The sequence below is a fragment of the Microcebus murinus genome, chromosome 3 (genome assembly GCF_040939455.1).
Source record: "Microcebus murinus isolate Inina chromosome 3, M.murinus_Inina_mat1.0, whole genome shotgun sequence".
Classification (NCBI taxonomy): domain Eukaryota; kingdom Metazoa; phylum Chordata; class Mammalia; order Primates; family Cheirogaleidae; genus Microcebus; species Microcebus murinus.
Window position 1 is genome coordinate 72,754,844 of NC_134106.1, and position 16,114 is coordinate 72,770,957.

Genomic DNA, 16,114 nt, shown 5'->3' on the forward strand with positions numbered 1-16,114 from the left:
TTACAACTCAGATAATGTGCTATATTGATATTGCAGAGAGTATACTCAGCTACTCATTTATATGATTAATTCATTTAATGCTCAAAACAATCCTAAGAAGTAGGTCCTATTTTCCATCCTATTTTACAGGAAGGGAACTGAAGAACAGAAAAGTTAAACGATTCCTCTAAAAGGACACAGCCTGTAAGAGCAGAAAGGCCTCAAACCTAGGCACTCAGGCCCTGAGCCCATTAATATCAGAAATTACTCATTGTAACTAAGCTTTCTAGTTACCATTTAATAGAAAAATCTTACCTCTGGTTTGCTTAGGCTAGATGAAACCAAAGAGCCGGATCCGACATCCAAATCCCACTGCTTTTTACCATGATTTTCAGGATCCAAAGCAGCAATTCGCCCATCTAAAGTGCTGATAATTAATAATGACCTGTAAATTGAAAAAAAAAAAGGGACAAAATTTAAAAGATATCTAAGATATTGGGGACTTATTCCATATATCAGGAAAAGAGAAGTAATTGAAAGAGTACCACCTCTAACCACTTATCAGCACCTGGACCCATGAATTCCACCTTCCCTCCTGATCAGTGTAGATGTTTGTCCATATTCACATCCACCACTAATTCCCCTTAAGAAATAGAGCTCTCTTTGATCTATGCGTTTGGGTGTACAGAAAGAAAAAAAAAGTGTAAAAAATATTTAATAATAGATTATTAGGAAAAAAAAAAGAAATAGAGCTCTCCCTGATGCATATGTGAGAACTCGCTCCTGCAGTGTCTCCTTTCACTCCCACATCATCAATTATTCCCTCTCTACTAGAACATTCCCATCAGCATTTGCTATAGACTAAATATATGTTTGTGACCCACCCCCCAAATGCATATGTTGAAAGCTAATCCCCAGTATGATGATGATGGCATTAGGATATGGGGCCTTTGGGAGGCAATTAGGGCATGAAGGTGTGGCTCTCACTTATGATACTAGTGTCACTATAAAAGCAGCGCCACAGACCCCCTCACCCCTTCCACCACATGAGGACACAGCTAGAAGGTGCCATCTGTGAGAAACAGGCCTTCACCAGACACTGAATCTGCTGGCGCCTTGATCTTGGACTTCCTAACTTCCAGAACTGTGAGAAATAAATCCCTATTCTCTATAAGCTACCCACTCTACAGTATTTTGTTATATCAATAGCAGCATAAAAATCTGCTATTATTTCCCCCAATTTAAAAACCAAACCAGATCAAACAAAATGAATCCCTCTCCCCTCTTCAAATTTCAATCTATTTCTTGCCCCTCTTTGTAACAAAACTCCTTGAAAAAGTTGTTATATACACTGTCTCCAAATCCTCTCCTCCCCTTCTGTCCAACCATTTCTAACCAATTTTTTTTTTTTAAGGATATGCTACTTTAATGGCTTTCATCATTGCAAAGATACATCTCTAACCAAGTTTTTGCCTCTACCTCTCCACTGAAATGGTTCTTGTCAGAGTCACCAATGACCTTCACATTGATGAATCTCACAGTAAGGTCTCAGTTCACTTGACCATCGGCAGCACCTGATCAGCTACTTCTGCCCTTCATGAAATACACTATATGCAGCTTCCAGGACACCATATCCTCCTGATTCCGCCCCCCTCCCCTTTTTGGAACTTAGTTCTACCTTATTCTTTCTCACTTTCATTTTCTGATTCCTCATCTTTCCTATCTCTTAAAGTAGTCTCTACCTACATGTAATTTTTTTTGGTGATTTCATCCAGTCTCATATCTTTAAATACCATCTATATGCTGGTAAGTCCCAAATTTATATTTCTGATTCCAGGCCTCTTCCTTAAACTCTGAACATACATATCCAAATACCTACCAAATTTAGATCATCTTAACAGGCTACTCAAAATTCACATATCCAAAATCAATACTCCTAGACACACTTCCCCTATTCTTGAAACATATCATGCATGATTTTCCTTCAGGGCCTTTGCAGCTACAGTTCCTTCTGTCTGGAACATACACTCCCAGATACACAGCAAGCTCTCCATAAATATTTATTGAATGAAAGGATGAGTCGTACAGTTATTCTAGGAATCTGTTAGGTACAATATTTCTGCTTTAAGGACCATGTAAATTCTAAGCATGTATACTTATATTCCTGGTTAGGATTATAAGATACAACTTTCTCTCTTCTACTTCACTTGATGCACAACGTATAAAAACTCAAAGTCAAGTCACAAGTTGACCAAGACAAACTTTTCTTTTCTTTTCTTTTTTTTTTTTGAGACAGAGTCTCACTTTGTTGCCTGGGCTAGAGTGCCATGGTGTCAGCCTAGCTCACAGCAACCTCAATCTCCTGGGCTCAAGCAATCCTTCTGCCTTAGCCTCCCGAGTAGCTAGGACTACAGGCATGCGCCACCATGGCTGGCTAATTTTTTCTCTATATTTTTAGTTGGCCAATTAATTTCTTTCTATTTTTAGTACAGACGGGGTCTCACTCCTGCTCAGGCTGATTTTGAACTCTGACCTTGAGCGATCCACCTGCCTCGGCCTCCCAGAGTGCTGGGATTACAGGCGTGAGCCCAAGACAAACTTTTCAAAGAACAATTTCTTAAATGAATAAATAGAATCATTAATTTAGTTTCCAAACTATACACTAACTCTAATTTTCAATTTTTCAAATGGTAACTCTTAGTCTACTTTGTGAAAATAAAGAGTTTGCCACGCTACAAAGTCAAGTAATTTTATATAATAAACCAAACGAAAGGGGACCACCCAACTCTCCTCCCTACATGTTCTCCTTCTGCTTTCTAAAGAAATCTACTGGGAGTTGGTAGAGAAGGATAATTTGAGTAAGAAAATTATTTTACAATAAGTAAGAATCTTATTAAGTTAGAGATCTAGGTAAAGTTAGAGATCAGGGGTTAAGAGCTAAGTTAACTCTTTCCTAGTCCTGTCTCATTTTTCTGTTCAATAATCATTAAGCGCAAATAAATGGTTGAATGAAAAACTTTAACTGAAACAAAACTTAGTGTAAGCAGTGTTAACCCATGAAAAATTAAGGCCACCAAACACTTCAGGTACTATTTTTTTAAAATTAAGAACCAACAATGTTTGTTTATTCCCCCAGGCATTCTATTTACAATGACCAAAAAACCCTATGCTTATCCTAAATACATGGCTGCTACTTGTGTGCCAGAGGTATATTCAGAGAAAAATAACAAAATTCTAGCTCTCATCTTCACAACAAAGAAAAATTCAACAATAAAATATGTATATGTGTGTCACATGTATATACAAGAACATGTTTTAATAGGTAATTTGGGGTTTACTATTTAGCTATTGTTTCACTGAAAACCTATTATGGGGGTACATTTAACTAAGTCAACAACCTTTTTGGCCAATCTATTCTGCTTGTTAATGATTTAGGGTTAGAAAACCTGAATTTCTGCTCCTGTTCAAAACTTATTTGGTGTATGACCTTAGGCAAGTCACATCTTTTTACACCATTCTCAGCTTCTTTTTTTGTTTGTTTTATATGGATATGATAAGATCAGTTGTGCAAACACTGACTTACCACAGAAGGCCATTTCCACAGAGAAAAAATAATAACTTGTGGCTTGGATGAAGAAAGCATACTGAACAACTCATCATCAGTTAAGTTCTTTTGAAACTTCTATTGCTCACTTACACTTTGTTTTAGTTTTACAAAGGCATTTGTTTGGCTGATTCTACAGCAAACACTGTTCTCTCACACATGATCCAATTCTTTGAAGTTTTTTTTGTGTGTGTATGTGGTTTTTTTAGAGGTAGTTTTGCTCTGTTACTCAGAATGGAGTACAGTGGCATGATCATAGCTTATTGTTGTCTGGAACTTCTAGGCTCAAGGGATCCTTCTACCCTAGCCTCCTAAGTAGTTGGTACTATAGGCATGTACCACCATACTCAGCAATTTTTATTTTTTTAAATTTTTTGTAGAGACAGGATCTTGCTATGTTGCCCAGGCTGCTCTCAAGCTTCTGGTCTTAGGTGATCCTCCTGCACAGGCGTCTAAAACTGTTGGGGTTACAAGCATAAGCCACCGCACCCAGCCTTGAAGCTACTTTCAAGAAAGTTTCCAATGGGTTCCTAACAGCCAGATCGATTCCCCTCATTAGGTCTGTTCTCACAGAAGGCACTGTCGGGGCCAGTTCCTCATACCTGGACATTCTTCTTCCCTGGTTTCTACAGGATCAGTCCCTCCTGGGTCCTCACCTATCATTCTTATAGCTCTCAATCACTCTAGAGCAGGTACTTTTCCATTTTTGTATATGTTCTATCTAGATGGTCAATGCCCACAGCTTCTTCTCTCTATGGTAAGTACAACAGCCTCCAAACCTATACAGAATTTATACAGTTCACCATCTCTCTCACTACACTAGTTCTGCATCTTAAACAGAATCTTCTTGTTATCAGCATAACATGCTCAGAGAACTTAACTTATCTCCCACATCCTATTCTTCTTCCCTCCTTTCCCCCTTAACAGCATAACCATCCATCCCCTCACAGAACATGTGATTCAGACATCAACTCTGCCTGCCCCCTCACTCTCATGTACTCTTGATTCTATTTCTAAAACTTCTGCTAAATCTCTTTCTTCTTCATCACCACTGATCTTGCCCTAGAACAGATTGCCAGTTCTCATCAGAACACCTTAAAAGGCTTTCTGATTACATTTTGCTGCTTCAGGTCTCTTTCCCCTACACTCTTACAAAAACTGTGTTTCCATAATAGAAATCTGATAAATTCTCAAGGCTCCCTGTGCCCACTGAAGAAAGGCCACACCGCTTGGTATGGCTCATAAAGCCTTTCACAACCTGGCTTCAGTGTACTTTCCTAATCTCACTTTCTGCCTCTCCTGCCAACCTCAGTCCCCTCTTCCTTCACCTCCCCCACCCTGCAGCCACAAACACACAAACACATACCCTGGAGGTTTCTAACCTTTTCAAAAAAGTTCCCTTGTTCATTTATATTTTGCCCCACATCTTAAATTATTTCATTTGCCAAATGAACATTGTATATAATTAATTCCCTTATCTTTAGAGGAAATACTTAAGAACCAATAAAAATATTCAATATTTCTAGAAAGAAACAACAATAATTACCATATCAGCTTTGATATGGTATGGTATGGTATGATATGGTAATTCTAGTTCAAAACAAAGAAACTTGACTTTTTAATTAGGCTTCTCCCTACTAAACGTTCAATTTCCATTAGTTATTTTAAAATATCAACAGCCTCATGGATCCCCATTGTTATCTCTGGAGATCCACTGGGGTCCAGGAGCCCTAGCTTAGGGACCACTGCCCTATGATCATTGCACACACTCCCCGCTCTGTGCTCCTGCTCACGGGACTCGCTAACTTGACACTTGCATTCTCTTCACTCACACAGAACTTGTATGTCAATTATTATCAATTCTAGGAGAGTTAATTCTTTAACACAATTGTCTCCCTGTCAGACTTGGAGCTTCCTAAGAAAAAGACATTTATCTACTCTCAGGACCTAACAGTCCCTAGCCTCTAATAAAATACAATAAATGTTTGTCGAAGGAATAAACCCTAGTAGGACAAACATATCCATATAAAACAAAAAAAGAGCCTGAGAACGGTGTAAAAAGACATGACTTGCCTAAGGTCATGTACCAAGTAAGTTTTGAACAGGAGCAGAAATTCAGGTTTTCTAACTCTAAATCTATTATTCTGTTAACTATAAGTCTGCATACGTGGCAACTACTATATTACTATAATGTGCAGCTTTTTATTCCTCCCAGAAATCTCATCAAGATGTCATTTATCCTGTAATTACTGATTATGACCTCAATTTAGCAGAAATGACTTTATGCCATAATATGCAATTTTTTAAAAAGTGTTTGCTCTGCCTTAAGTTACCCAGAACACCTGCCTATTTACAGTCAAGTTTATCAAATTCTGAGAAGTATATGCTAAATTTCTTCATAAAGTAATTTTAAGGGAGCCTTATCTCCTATGTAAAGTTCCCATGTGAAAGAAGAGAAGCAGACGACAGGAGAACATTGTACGGATTGAACAGTTTCTACATTAACAACTACCTGTTTTAAAATTTCATTAATGCTTAAGCCAGGGTCCTAAAAAAAAAAGAAAAAAAAAAAGAAAATAAAATTTCAAGTTTCCTTTCTTATAGCGGAAGAAAACTTCACAAAGCCAAAAATGTAATTTGATTGAATCTGGTTTTTTTTTTTTTTTTTTTTTTTTTATATAGCCAAGAATCCTCTACCCAAATATATGCTCTCACTAAAGGAAGCATATGTTCTTGTTTAGAAACAAACTAGTACCAATGGGACTTTGTTCTCACCTACTAAGTAAATCTTCAAGTCAAACCTCCTTTATTTAAACATATCACAAGACTAGCCATGCCCCAAATCAAAACATTGTCCAAAATTACCAATTATACTTTATAGCTTTGACATATTAGTTAGACCTTAAAGAAATACAATCTAAGGTTTCATTCAATGCTATAGGTAAAATGAGAGTGATAGATATCCTTTCCCTATTAGATTAAAACATTTTTGGAAGCACTTTTTCTACTTTATTCTATGAAACCTATTTAATCAAATGGTAATTTATAAAGAAAATAGAGTTAAAAAACAAACACCCACATTTAACCTCCTTCTCTACATTTACCTCTATAATAAGTTCTCCCAGTATTTTAAAACAATTTATAATAAAAATGTAGAAGCAACTCCTTTGTTACAAAAAAGGAGAAAAGCAAATGGAATTCCCAGGCAACATTTAGAGATGGAAGAGCCACACTGAAGCAATAGCTCACAGCAATTGATAAAGACAGATCCCTTCTGCAAAATGCCTAGGAGCACAGAGAGCTGAGCTCCAATAAAGAACACAGTCTCCCATCCCTGTCACTTATCCTACCCATAGCCAATAAAGCTAAGGACAATTGTAGACAGGAAGGATGGTTCATTACTTGCCCAAAGTATATTTACTCTGGCTTATGACTTGCTTTGAAAGTTCTGTGTAAATTCTTCTTTAAATGTGAAGTTTTTAGTTAACTCTGAGAGTGGAGTTGGAAGAGTAATGATGGGATTAGACAACTGACCCTCCTATCAACATGGTACTCTGAGATGCTACTATTCAAGGGTCCTAGTAGTTAAAGGATTTCTGGATTGTTTCACATCAGATTACTTTGTGGAAGGACAGGAAAGAGAAAGAGGAATTACATCCTCTTACATTTGCAAATATTTCCATGTTATCTCATTTAATCCAAATATTCAGTTTACAGATGAATAAATTAAAGAAGCACCAGAGATTAATGTCAAATTTAGTAATATTTTTCTTAGAGAGGAGCTAGAGGCAGAGGAAAAAAGAATATATACTTTGCAAATTAGCATGATAGTTAAGATTAGTTCTTCAGGAGGTGAAAAAAAAAAGACTAGTTATTCACTTTTGAGGTTGTCAGAACATCCTCTTAACCTATAGAAAGAATCTCAAATAACACTTTGCAATTTGCTACTTGTGTTGGAGACAGAAAACCAGTAATTCATAAATTATGCCAACGTTCATGAAACCTAACAGTGAGATGAGATTGAAACTTTCTTTCCAACTTTCTGCAGTGACCATTACATTTAAATTTCAATTAAATGTAATGTTTAAGAGAAGAAACATGGACAAAAAGATTGCTACCAGAAAAACAAGTTTATTTCAGCTACTTTTTCTTTTCTTTCTTTCTTTTTTTGGAGACAGAATCTCACTGCTCTGTCTCCCTGGGAGGATCTACTTGGCATCATCATAAAGTACAGTGGTATCATCGTAGCTCACTGCAACCTCCAACTCCTGGGCTCAACTGATCCTCCTGCCTTAGCCTCCTGAGTAGCTTGGACTACAGGCATGTGACACCACACCTGGCCTACTTAGCTACCTTTTAAAGAAAAAAATAGCTTATTTTCTCATTCACATGCTTGACATGCAGAGTAACATTTAGAATGAAACCAATGAAAAGCTGAAAATTCTCTCAAGAGAAAAAAAATAATGAACTGGCAAGTCTCATATTGCTTCTTGAGCATCAAAAGACAATATGCAAAAATAAAGATCTTAATTCCCCATCTCCCTACTTTTAAAAGTTTTGCAAATACCACAGTTCCTCACATCTGTTTGTGATAAACACTTGGTTAATTAAAATCTGTTCCCCTAATCCTACTCCTTGTAACAGACTATTGGTCTATTATTATGGAACCGACATTCTCTGGGCTTTGACTTTTTTAAAAGAGTACTTAAAAAAAACTTTTATATACTTTGCATATTCCTCTCCGGTTGACTATCAACTTACCTGATGTTTCTCAAACATTCCACACTATCTCAAGTTCACACTATCAGGCAGACCCTAAAACTGGGCCCTAACTCTTCCTAGCCAATTCTGTTTGCCAGAGCTCACTGACTCTCTTCCAGGCAAAATTCCCATTTTCAAAACTCTATTAATAGTTTCTGAGAAAGAAGTGATCCTCCTGCTTGCCAAGTAGATCCTCTCCAATTACCTTCACCTCCTTGCCTATTCCTTTCATTTTCAACCTGTCTACACAGGCTCCCTTCTCTCAGTCTATAAACAAGTTCAGAAGTTCCTTTTAAAAATTACTTTTTGTCGGTGAGGAAAGGAGGGAGTGGGGCAGAAAGGGATGAATCTTTAACCTCTTGCAATCTGAGTATTGACTCTGCTGCTTTACTTACAAGTGTGATCCCCAGATCTTTCATTCTTCTCAGTCCTCATCCTATATCTCCAACCTACTCAGTCTCCTTTGCTGGCTCATCTTCCTCCCTAAGATATAAGATGTTTCCTGAGGTTTTCTCATGAGCCTCCTCTTTCTCACAGCTTCAGTTATTTAACCTGCCCTTTCCAGAGCTCCCACTCATTTCCACTTGCCTCCCAAATGTCTCCCTCTGGATGTCCTGTCTGCGCCTCTAAGTCACTATGTCCAACACCAAACCCCTTACCTTTTCTTCCCTGCTCCCCTAAACCTTTCTATTTTCCTATGTGTGCTCTCATCTTTTGGCAACCTAGTCTTAATCTTTGGAGAGGGGTATCAAGGGTGGAAGAATGAATTCATTTGCCAGGAACCAAGATTTTGCCTCTAATATCTCCCAACTCTGTCCCCTGTGTTCTATACCACTTAACACTCTACCTCTTATCTAAACTGTTATAACTCTCCTTTTTGTATTCTTAACTCGAAGTTTTCAGTACACACTGTTGGTACAGAAATATTCCTTAAGCGTAATTTTGATCAAGCCTGGCATTCAGAATACTCTATCCAACATTTCTCAAACTTTAATGTGCATGGCAATCACATGGTGGTCTTGTTAAAATGCAGATCCTCATTCAGTGGGTCTGTGGTGGTACCTGATTCTGGATTTTTAACATGTTCCCAGGTGATGCTGCTGCTACTAGAGTAAAACTGTATACACACACAATGTGGCCCCAACCTATTTTTCTAGCCTCATCTTCTACTTCTCCCTGCCCAGCATACATATGTGCACATCTGTATCTCTTACATACACACAGGTCACACACACACACACACACACACACACAGGTCACACACATAGATGTATACAGAGGCAAAATGTTCTCTAAACATAATCTCCAGCCTCTGCATCTCTTGCTGTTTCCTTAAGTACAGTGTCTGTCTGTCCCAATTTTACCCATTTTTCAGGAACCAATTCATTCTGCCACAGAATTTTCTTACCTTCTCACCTACCTCACCCCCACCCAGGGAACACCACAAAAACCTGAGGACACACATGAACCTTAATTTGTACTGCTTCTGCTCTGTAATGCCATTATCGATCTCCTCATTTCATCCTCACTGCTAGACTGCATACTCCTCCTGGAGGGCAGGGACTATCTGCCTAACCTCCATCACTCCAGGGTACCTTGGGCCCCTGTCAGTGGATAAGTACTTGCTGAAGTACTAAGTACTTGCTGAATCTTAAGAAAAACAAAGCATCTAAGAAACATTCTAAGAAAAGCAAAACATTTTACTCCATGTAATTTACTTTCAGCAGGTGCTTCAGAAGTTTCTTTAAGATAAATACTCTTCAAGGACAGTGGATTCATTAGCAAACCTAAGAAAATTTTGCTATATAGTTGTTACTTAAAAAAATATTTTTTACATATAAATATTCAAATGGTGCCTAGAGAATTTTAGTATTTATCCTATATAGTAGTCTCCGGGTATATAAATCAAAGTTCTGATATTTAATTGAAAATTACAACTAACTTGTTATGATTTAGTAGGTACTATATTATAAGCTTAAAATACTTTCTAATTCAATTTCTAGCTCTCTGTGGTCTAATTTACCTAATGCTTCTTTTATCATTCCATTTGTTAAGTGGGACATCACTTTCTCCCCAGCTGTACTAAGATTGGCTGTCTCTGCAAAATACCTTGACAATAACATGCCTTACATTTGTATCTAGACTTTGAAAAGTCCGTTAAAACATGTACTTTGAAATAACATTTTTAAGAAGGCTAAGAAACTCAACCAAGATAATCCTATATTAAATGTTTATATAGTAACCCCCTTGTTCAAGATCCTAAGCAATATTCAAGAACCTAACCATAGCTCTTAGGTTCAAGAACCAATATTCAAGAACTTAACTATAGCTCTTAAACTTTAGTGTGTTCAAGGATTGTCCCGAGTGCTCATTAAACATGTAGATTCCAGGTTCTTACCCAGAGAAGGTCTGATTCAGTAAAATTGGGGTGGGGCCTTAAAAACGGCGGATTTAACCAGCACGACTTAAGTGATTATTTTGATGTGGCTGTTCTGCAGATTCAACTACAGAAATACCGATCTCAATCCTTGTCTGGGCACTAAAGTTGTGTTTGAAGGAAGACGTAGACATCTCTTTCGAAAGCCCTTTCTCAAAACAGCTGTCACACCAGCACAGACATGGGGTGATACACGTAAGAAAAAAGAGGGGAAAAGGTTCTTGGAGGATGAATAAAGCCCGGAAATAACAAAAGAGGGAAAGTGATGTTTCTTTGCAATCCGGGTGCTCCATTCTCCGAGTATCCCCTCACACCTGCAAGGATGCTGCTATCGCCCCCGAGCAAGGACCGGGCGCTCGAGAGCTGAGCCCAATGCCATCAGTGGCCAGGGGATGGGAGAGCGTTGCTGCCCCGCGCTCGCCCCCTGATCACCAGCTGTCCTTCGCCAGCGAAAGGCCGCAGCCCGGGAAGATGCCCGCCTCTGGTCCCGGATCTCCGCCCCCTGACCCTCGGATCCTCCGCGGCTAGTGCACGTAAACAAGTCGCATCCCAGCATCCGCAGCCCCTCACCTGCCGCGCGGCCGCAGCTCGGCTTCGTCGATGGGCTCCGGCCCCCGCGGCTCCTGCTCGCCCGCAGCAGCCGGCAGTGCCTCAGCATCCTCCACAGTCACCTCGGCCGGCGCCACGGGCCCCGCCACCGGTACCCGCGCCGCTGAGGTGGGAGCGGCCGCGGCCCCCAGGCCGAATGCCGCCTCCGCCGTCGGCGCGGGGATGTCGCGGGCACGCCCCGCGGCCACTGTCCCCGCGGCGACCTCCAGCAGCAGCCCCAGCAGCAGCGCCCTCACTAGCAGCGCCCTCACTAGCAGCCCCGGGCGGGTGGCGCGCTCCATCAGCGGCCCGCCCCGCGCGCGAGCATGGAGGCGCAGCCACCGGCGCCCGCCTCTCCCGCCGCTCGGAGCCCCCACCAGGGCGAGGACGCGCTAAGGACTCTGCCGCCGCCCCGATGGCCTGGACAGCCAGCAGCGTTCCCCGGGCCACGTCTCAGCCCTGCCTCCGCCGCCGCCACCTGAGTGACAGCCTCCCTCGGACATCGCCCATTGAGCAAACTTTCTGCGCGTCTGTTCTCCAATTGGCTGCGGCCACTGCCACTCCGTGGTCCCAGGCTGGACTTGCAGGGGAAGGCGGGCTTTTCCCGGTTGTCAACATCACGCTTACCAATTAAATCGTACTTTCGTGTCTGGAGCCCGTCCCTCTTCCGGACACAGTTACCAATGAGAAATCCCCTTCCCTGAAGCCTTCTTACTCGATTGGTGGTCTCTGCAGTTCCCGGACTACCCTTCCTGGAACAGATTGGCCCTGGAGGTGGTTGGCCTCGCCCCTCAAACCGAGGCGCTGGAGAAAACTTGAAGATCATTGGCGAAACTGGATGCCTCTCAAAGACCTGAGCTAACTGCTTCTTGATTGGTTGGAAGCGGCACTTAATACGTGGCGGTTTCTGACTGTGAAGACGGTCCCAAGAGGAAGGGAAAGTGGGAGGCAAGTCCCTGGTGGCTGGGAGGCGGCAGACCTTAAAGGAGCTGCTGCTGTAGCTCTTCTAAAGTCTAGTCTATTTGGAAAGGCAAAAGCGGAGCAGGAAAACTAAGTGACCACACGACTTCCAGAAGTGGAAGCGGTAAGGCAGGTTCAGGAGATGATCGTATTTGTGGCGGTGACAGTGCTGAGAAGTACAGCTAGCTGGAGATGGCAGTGACCTACAGATAATCTAATCTGCCCGACACGCCTCCTGCCTCCTTTTTAACGGCAAGGAGCCCAGCGCCGGTGCATTGACGTAGTTTGCATTGGTACAGCTAGTCACAAAATCATTACTTTAATTCGTGCCTTCTGACTCTGAACTGGCATGGTCTGTACCTCACTGAAGGGCTCTACCAAAGAGACTGATGAAACTGCAAAAGGCGCAAGTGAAGAAGATTTGAATGTTCGGCTAAGGCATTTGCTACATTTAAATACAGCAGTTTAGGAGACCCAGGAGATTTTTGAGCAGATAAGTGAAACAATGAGAAGATACATCCCGCAGCAGTGTAGTCAGAACAGTATCAAAGATAAGACTAGATGGGAGGCTATTACCTGATCAAACCGGTGAAGATTTTTTTTTTTTTTTTTAAGATTTTGGCAATTCCGCCATCTGCATACAAACATGTCCTAATTTGTCTCCAAACAAAACAGGCCGGGGTCATTGTGGCTCACACTCATAAGTAATCCTACCACTCTGGGAGGCTGAGGTGAGAGGATTGTTTAGGCTCAGGAGTTCGAGACTAGCCTGAGCAAGAGTGAGACCTCCGTTTCCACTAAAAATAGATAAAATTAGCCGGGCTTAGTGGTGCATGCCTGCAGTCCCAGCTACCCGGAAGCCCAGGAGTTGGAGGTTACATTGAGCTACGATGACGCCACTGCACTCTACCCAGAGCAGCACAGTGAGACTCTGTCTGAACAAAATAACCACAAGGAAACTGAGCACCCGTCCTCAACCCCCCACTCTTAAACCACAACAACAAAAAAAACCCACTTCCCCTTCTAGTTCCTACTACATTTCTTTGCTCTTCTGTATAGCAAAACAATATTTGAAACTCTTTTGTTTTTGTCTTCTCCCATTCTCAAGCATAGCAGTGAGGCATTCATACCCTCAACTCCACCAAAACTGTTCTTGCTGAGGTCACCGATGCTAAATTCAAAGCACAATTCTTAGTCTTCGTTTTATGAGCTATATTTGATCCAGCAACTCAAGGCTTTCCTGTGTGAAATACTTTTCACTGGTTTTCCTACTTTCCTAGAGTGCAGGTTATTACCCTCAGATGGTCCCCCAGTTCACTCAGGATAAAAGCCAAAGTCCTTACAATAGACTACAGGGTGCCATAGCGTCTAGCTCCCGTGACTTTTCTGATCTTGTTTCCCACTGTGTTCTGTGTTCATTCCATCCTGGTGACATTGGCCTCCTTGCTGTGATATAGCAGATCAAGCAAGTGCTACCTGGGGGATTTTCATTTGCCGTTTTCCCTGCCAAGGCAACTCTTCTTGGGTAGATTAGTTTGCTAGGACTGCCATAACAACTACCACAGACTGGGGAGTTTACACAACAGGAGTTTATTTTCTCACAGTTCTGGAGGCTAGAAGTCCAAATTCAAGGTGTGGGCAGGGTTGAGTTCTTCTGAGGCCTCTCTCCTTGGCTTGTGGATGGCCACCCTCTTACTGCCTCTTCACATGGCTGTCCCTCTGTGCACACTTGCTCCTAGGGTCTCCTGTTCTTATAAGAACACCATTTGGATTATGGCCCCACCTTAATGGTCTCATTTAAAATTAATCACTTCTTTAAAGATCTTATCTCCAAATACAGTTATATTCTGAGGTGTTGAGGGTTAGGGCTTCAACATGTAAATTTTGAAAGGACACAGTTAAGCACATAATACCCAGATACCCACAGATGTTGTTCAAGGCTTTGTTACCTTCCTAGTGAAGTCCCTCCTGACCACTTTATTTAAAACTAAAACCCCCACCACCTCCCTTCCTATGCTCCTGCTTTGTTTCTCTAAGTCCTTAAATACTATAATTTACATATTTGTTTTGTTTATTATCTGCCTCCCTACACTTGTAAGTTCTGTGAGGATTTGCTCATTGATATATTCTAAAAGCCTAATAAATATTTGTTGAATGAATACCTGAGGACAGAGGAAAAGACATAAGTAGAAGGGAAGGGATCATAATTGCTGTAGACAGAGGGGGTGATTAAGAAAGCAAGATCCCAGAAGCTTCTAGAGGAAAGGGAGAAGAAAATTAACACGGGATGAAAAATGATTGTTGACTAGCTATAATGGCCCATTTGAAATTAGTTAATATATATATTCTAGTGGACCTACTCTTCATGGTTTTGTAACTTTTTCAAACTGTGATCATGGCATGAACAAGGCTATTGATCTAAGGTAATGAAGGAGGACTCTGCTTAGCACCTGTAAATAAAGTGGAAGTTTTGTTCATTCACTTAACATTCAGGGAGTACCACATGGCCACCTGCAAGTAACGGGACTAAAGATGTGAACAAAACAGATATGGTCCCTGGCCTTCTGAAGCTTACTATCTCTATAGTTAGGGAGACAGACATTAATAATCACACATATATTATTAAAACTAAGATAAGTCCTATGATGAAAAAGGCACAGGCAGAAGAGCACAGTCGTGGAAAATGCCAGCAAGGAGAGTCTAACTTTATGATCAGCAAAAAAACCACACAAATATTTCCATTTTGGAAAAAGAAAAAAATGCCTGAGTCAGGGCAGCTGACTGAGAAAATAACTTGAAGGAGGGAAAAGAGAGTCTGCCTGTCTAAGACAACATGGAGCTTCATGGTATCTTCATGGAAGCTCTGGAATCTGAGTGCCTCGGGGAAGTGTAAGAAAGTGGCGACCAGGCATGAGACCTAGCCAGTGAGTCTGGGCCAGGAAAGAAGCTGGCACTTAGGTATCCTGAACCGAGGCTGCCCCAAACAACTAAGGTTCTAAAACTAAGCTTAGCACAAAAGGGCAGCAAATGGTCTGAGATTTAGAAACAGTAGGTTCAACCCCTTAAAAGCCTATGTCTGTTGGGATTATGTTTGATTATAAATAGCAAAAAAACCTGCCGTGCAGTGGCTGAAACAAGTAAGAGGTTTATTTTTCTTCCTGACACGACAGCTCTACAGTGTTATTTAGACTTAGGCTCCTTCTGTTTTTCCAGGCTTCATGTATGACTTTTGTTCCTCGTGCTTGTCATCTCACAGTCTTGGGATGGCAACTCCAGCATTATTTCTTTATTACAGATAGGGAAAAGGGGAAGGACATGCAGCCACCTGAATTTGCCCCTCTCAAAGAGCTTTCTCAGAAACCTCACCAGGAGATTTCCACTGACATTTCACAGGCAAGACCATGCCAAATAGCCACTCCAAACTGCAAGGTAAGCACATTGCCACTTGAAACAAAATGGGAGTTCTGCTAGTGAGGATGAAAGAGAGAATCTATAATCAGTTTTATTGAAGTGTAATACATGTACAATAAACTGTACCTATTGAAAGTGTACACCTGGATGAGTTTTGACAGATGTATACACCATAGTCAAGATATAGAACATTCCCATCACCCCAAGAGCTTCCTCATGTCTCTTTGTAGTCAATCCTTCCTTCTACCCTTGGCCCCAGGGTAATTGCTGATCTGTTTTCTGACACAATAGATTAGTCTACATTTTCTAGAATATTTAATAAATGTAATCATACGATATATACTCTTTTGTGTCTGGCTTCTTTCTGGCAATAT

At 41.0% G+C, this 16,114-nt stretch overlaps 1 protein-coding gene across 2 annotated transcripts in view; it reads right to left on the reverse strand.

Annotated features, from left to right (window-relative positions):
• EIF2AK3 (eukaryotic translation initiation factor 2 alpha kinase 3) overlaps positions 1–11,897 on the reverse strand; it is a 70,098-nt gene extending 58,201 nt beyond the window's left edge. For both annotated transcript variants that reach the window (XM_076000962.1, XM_012774352.2), the window contains exons 1-2: positions 11,352–11,897; positions 295–424 (exon numbers count right to left, since the gene is read on the reverse strand). In XM_076000962.1, the coding sequence (XP_075857077.1) occupies positions 295–424; positions 11,352–11,671 (450 nt within the window). In that variant the 5' untranslated portion in view covers positions 11,672–11,897. The remainder of the gene's footprint in view (positions 1–294; positions 425–11,351) is intronic.
• Between the last annotated feature and the right edge of the window lie 4,217 nt (positions 11,898–16,114).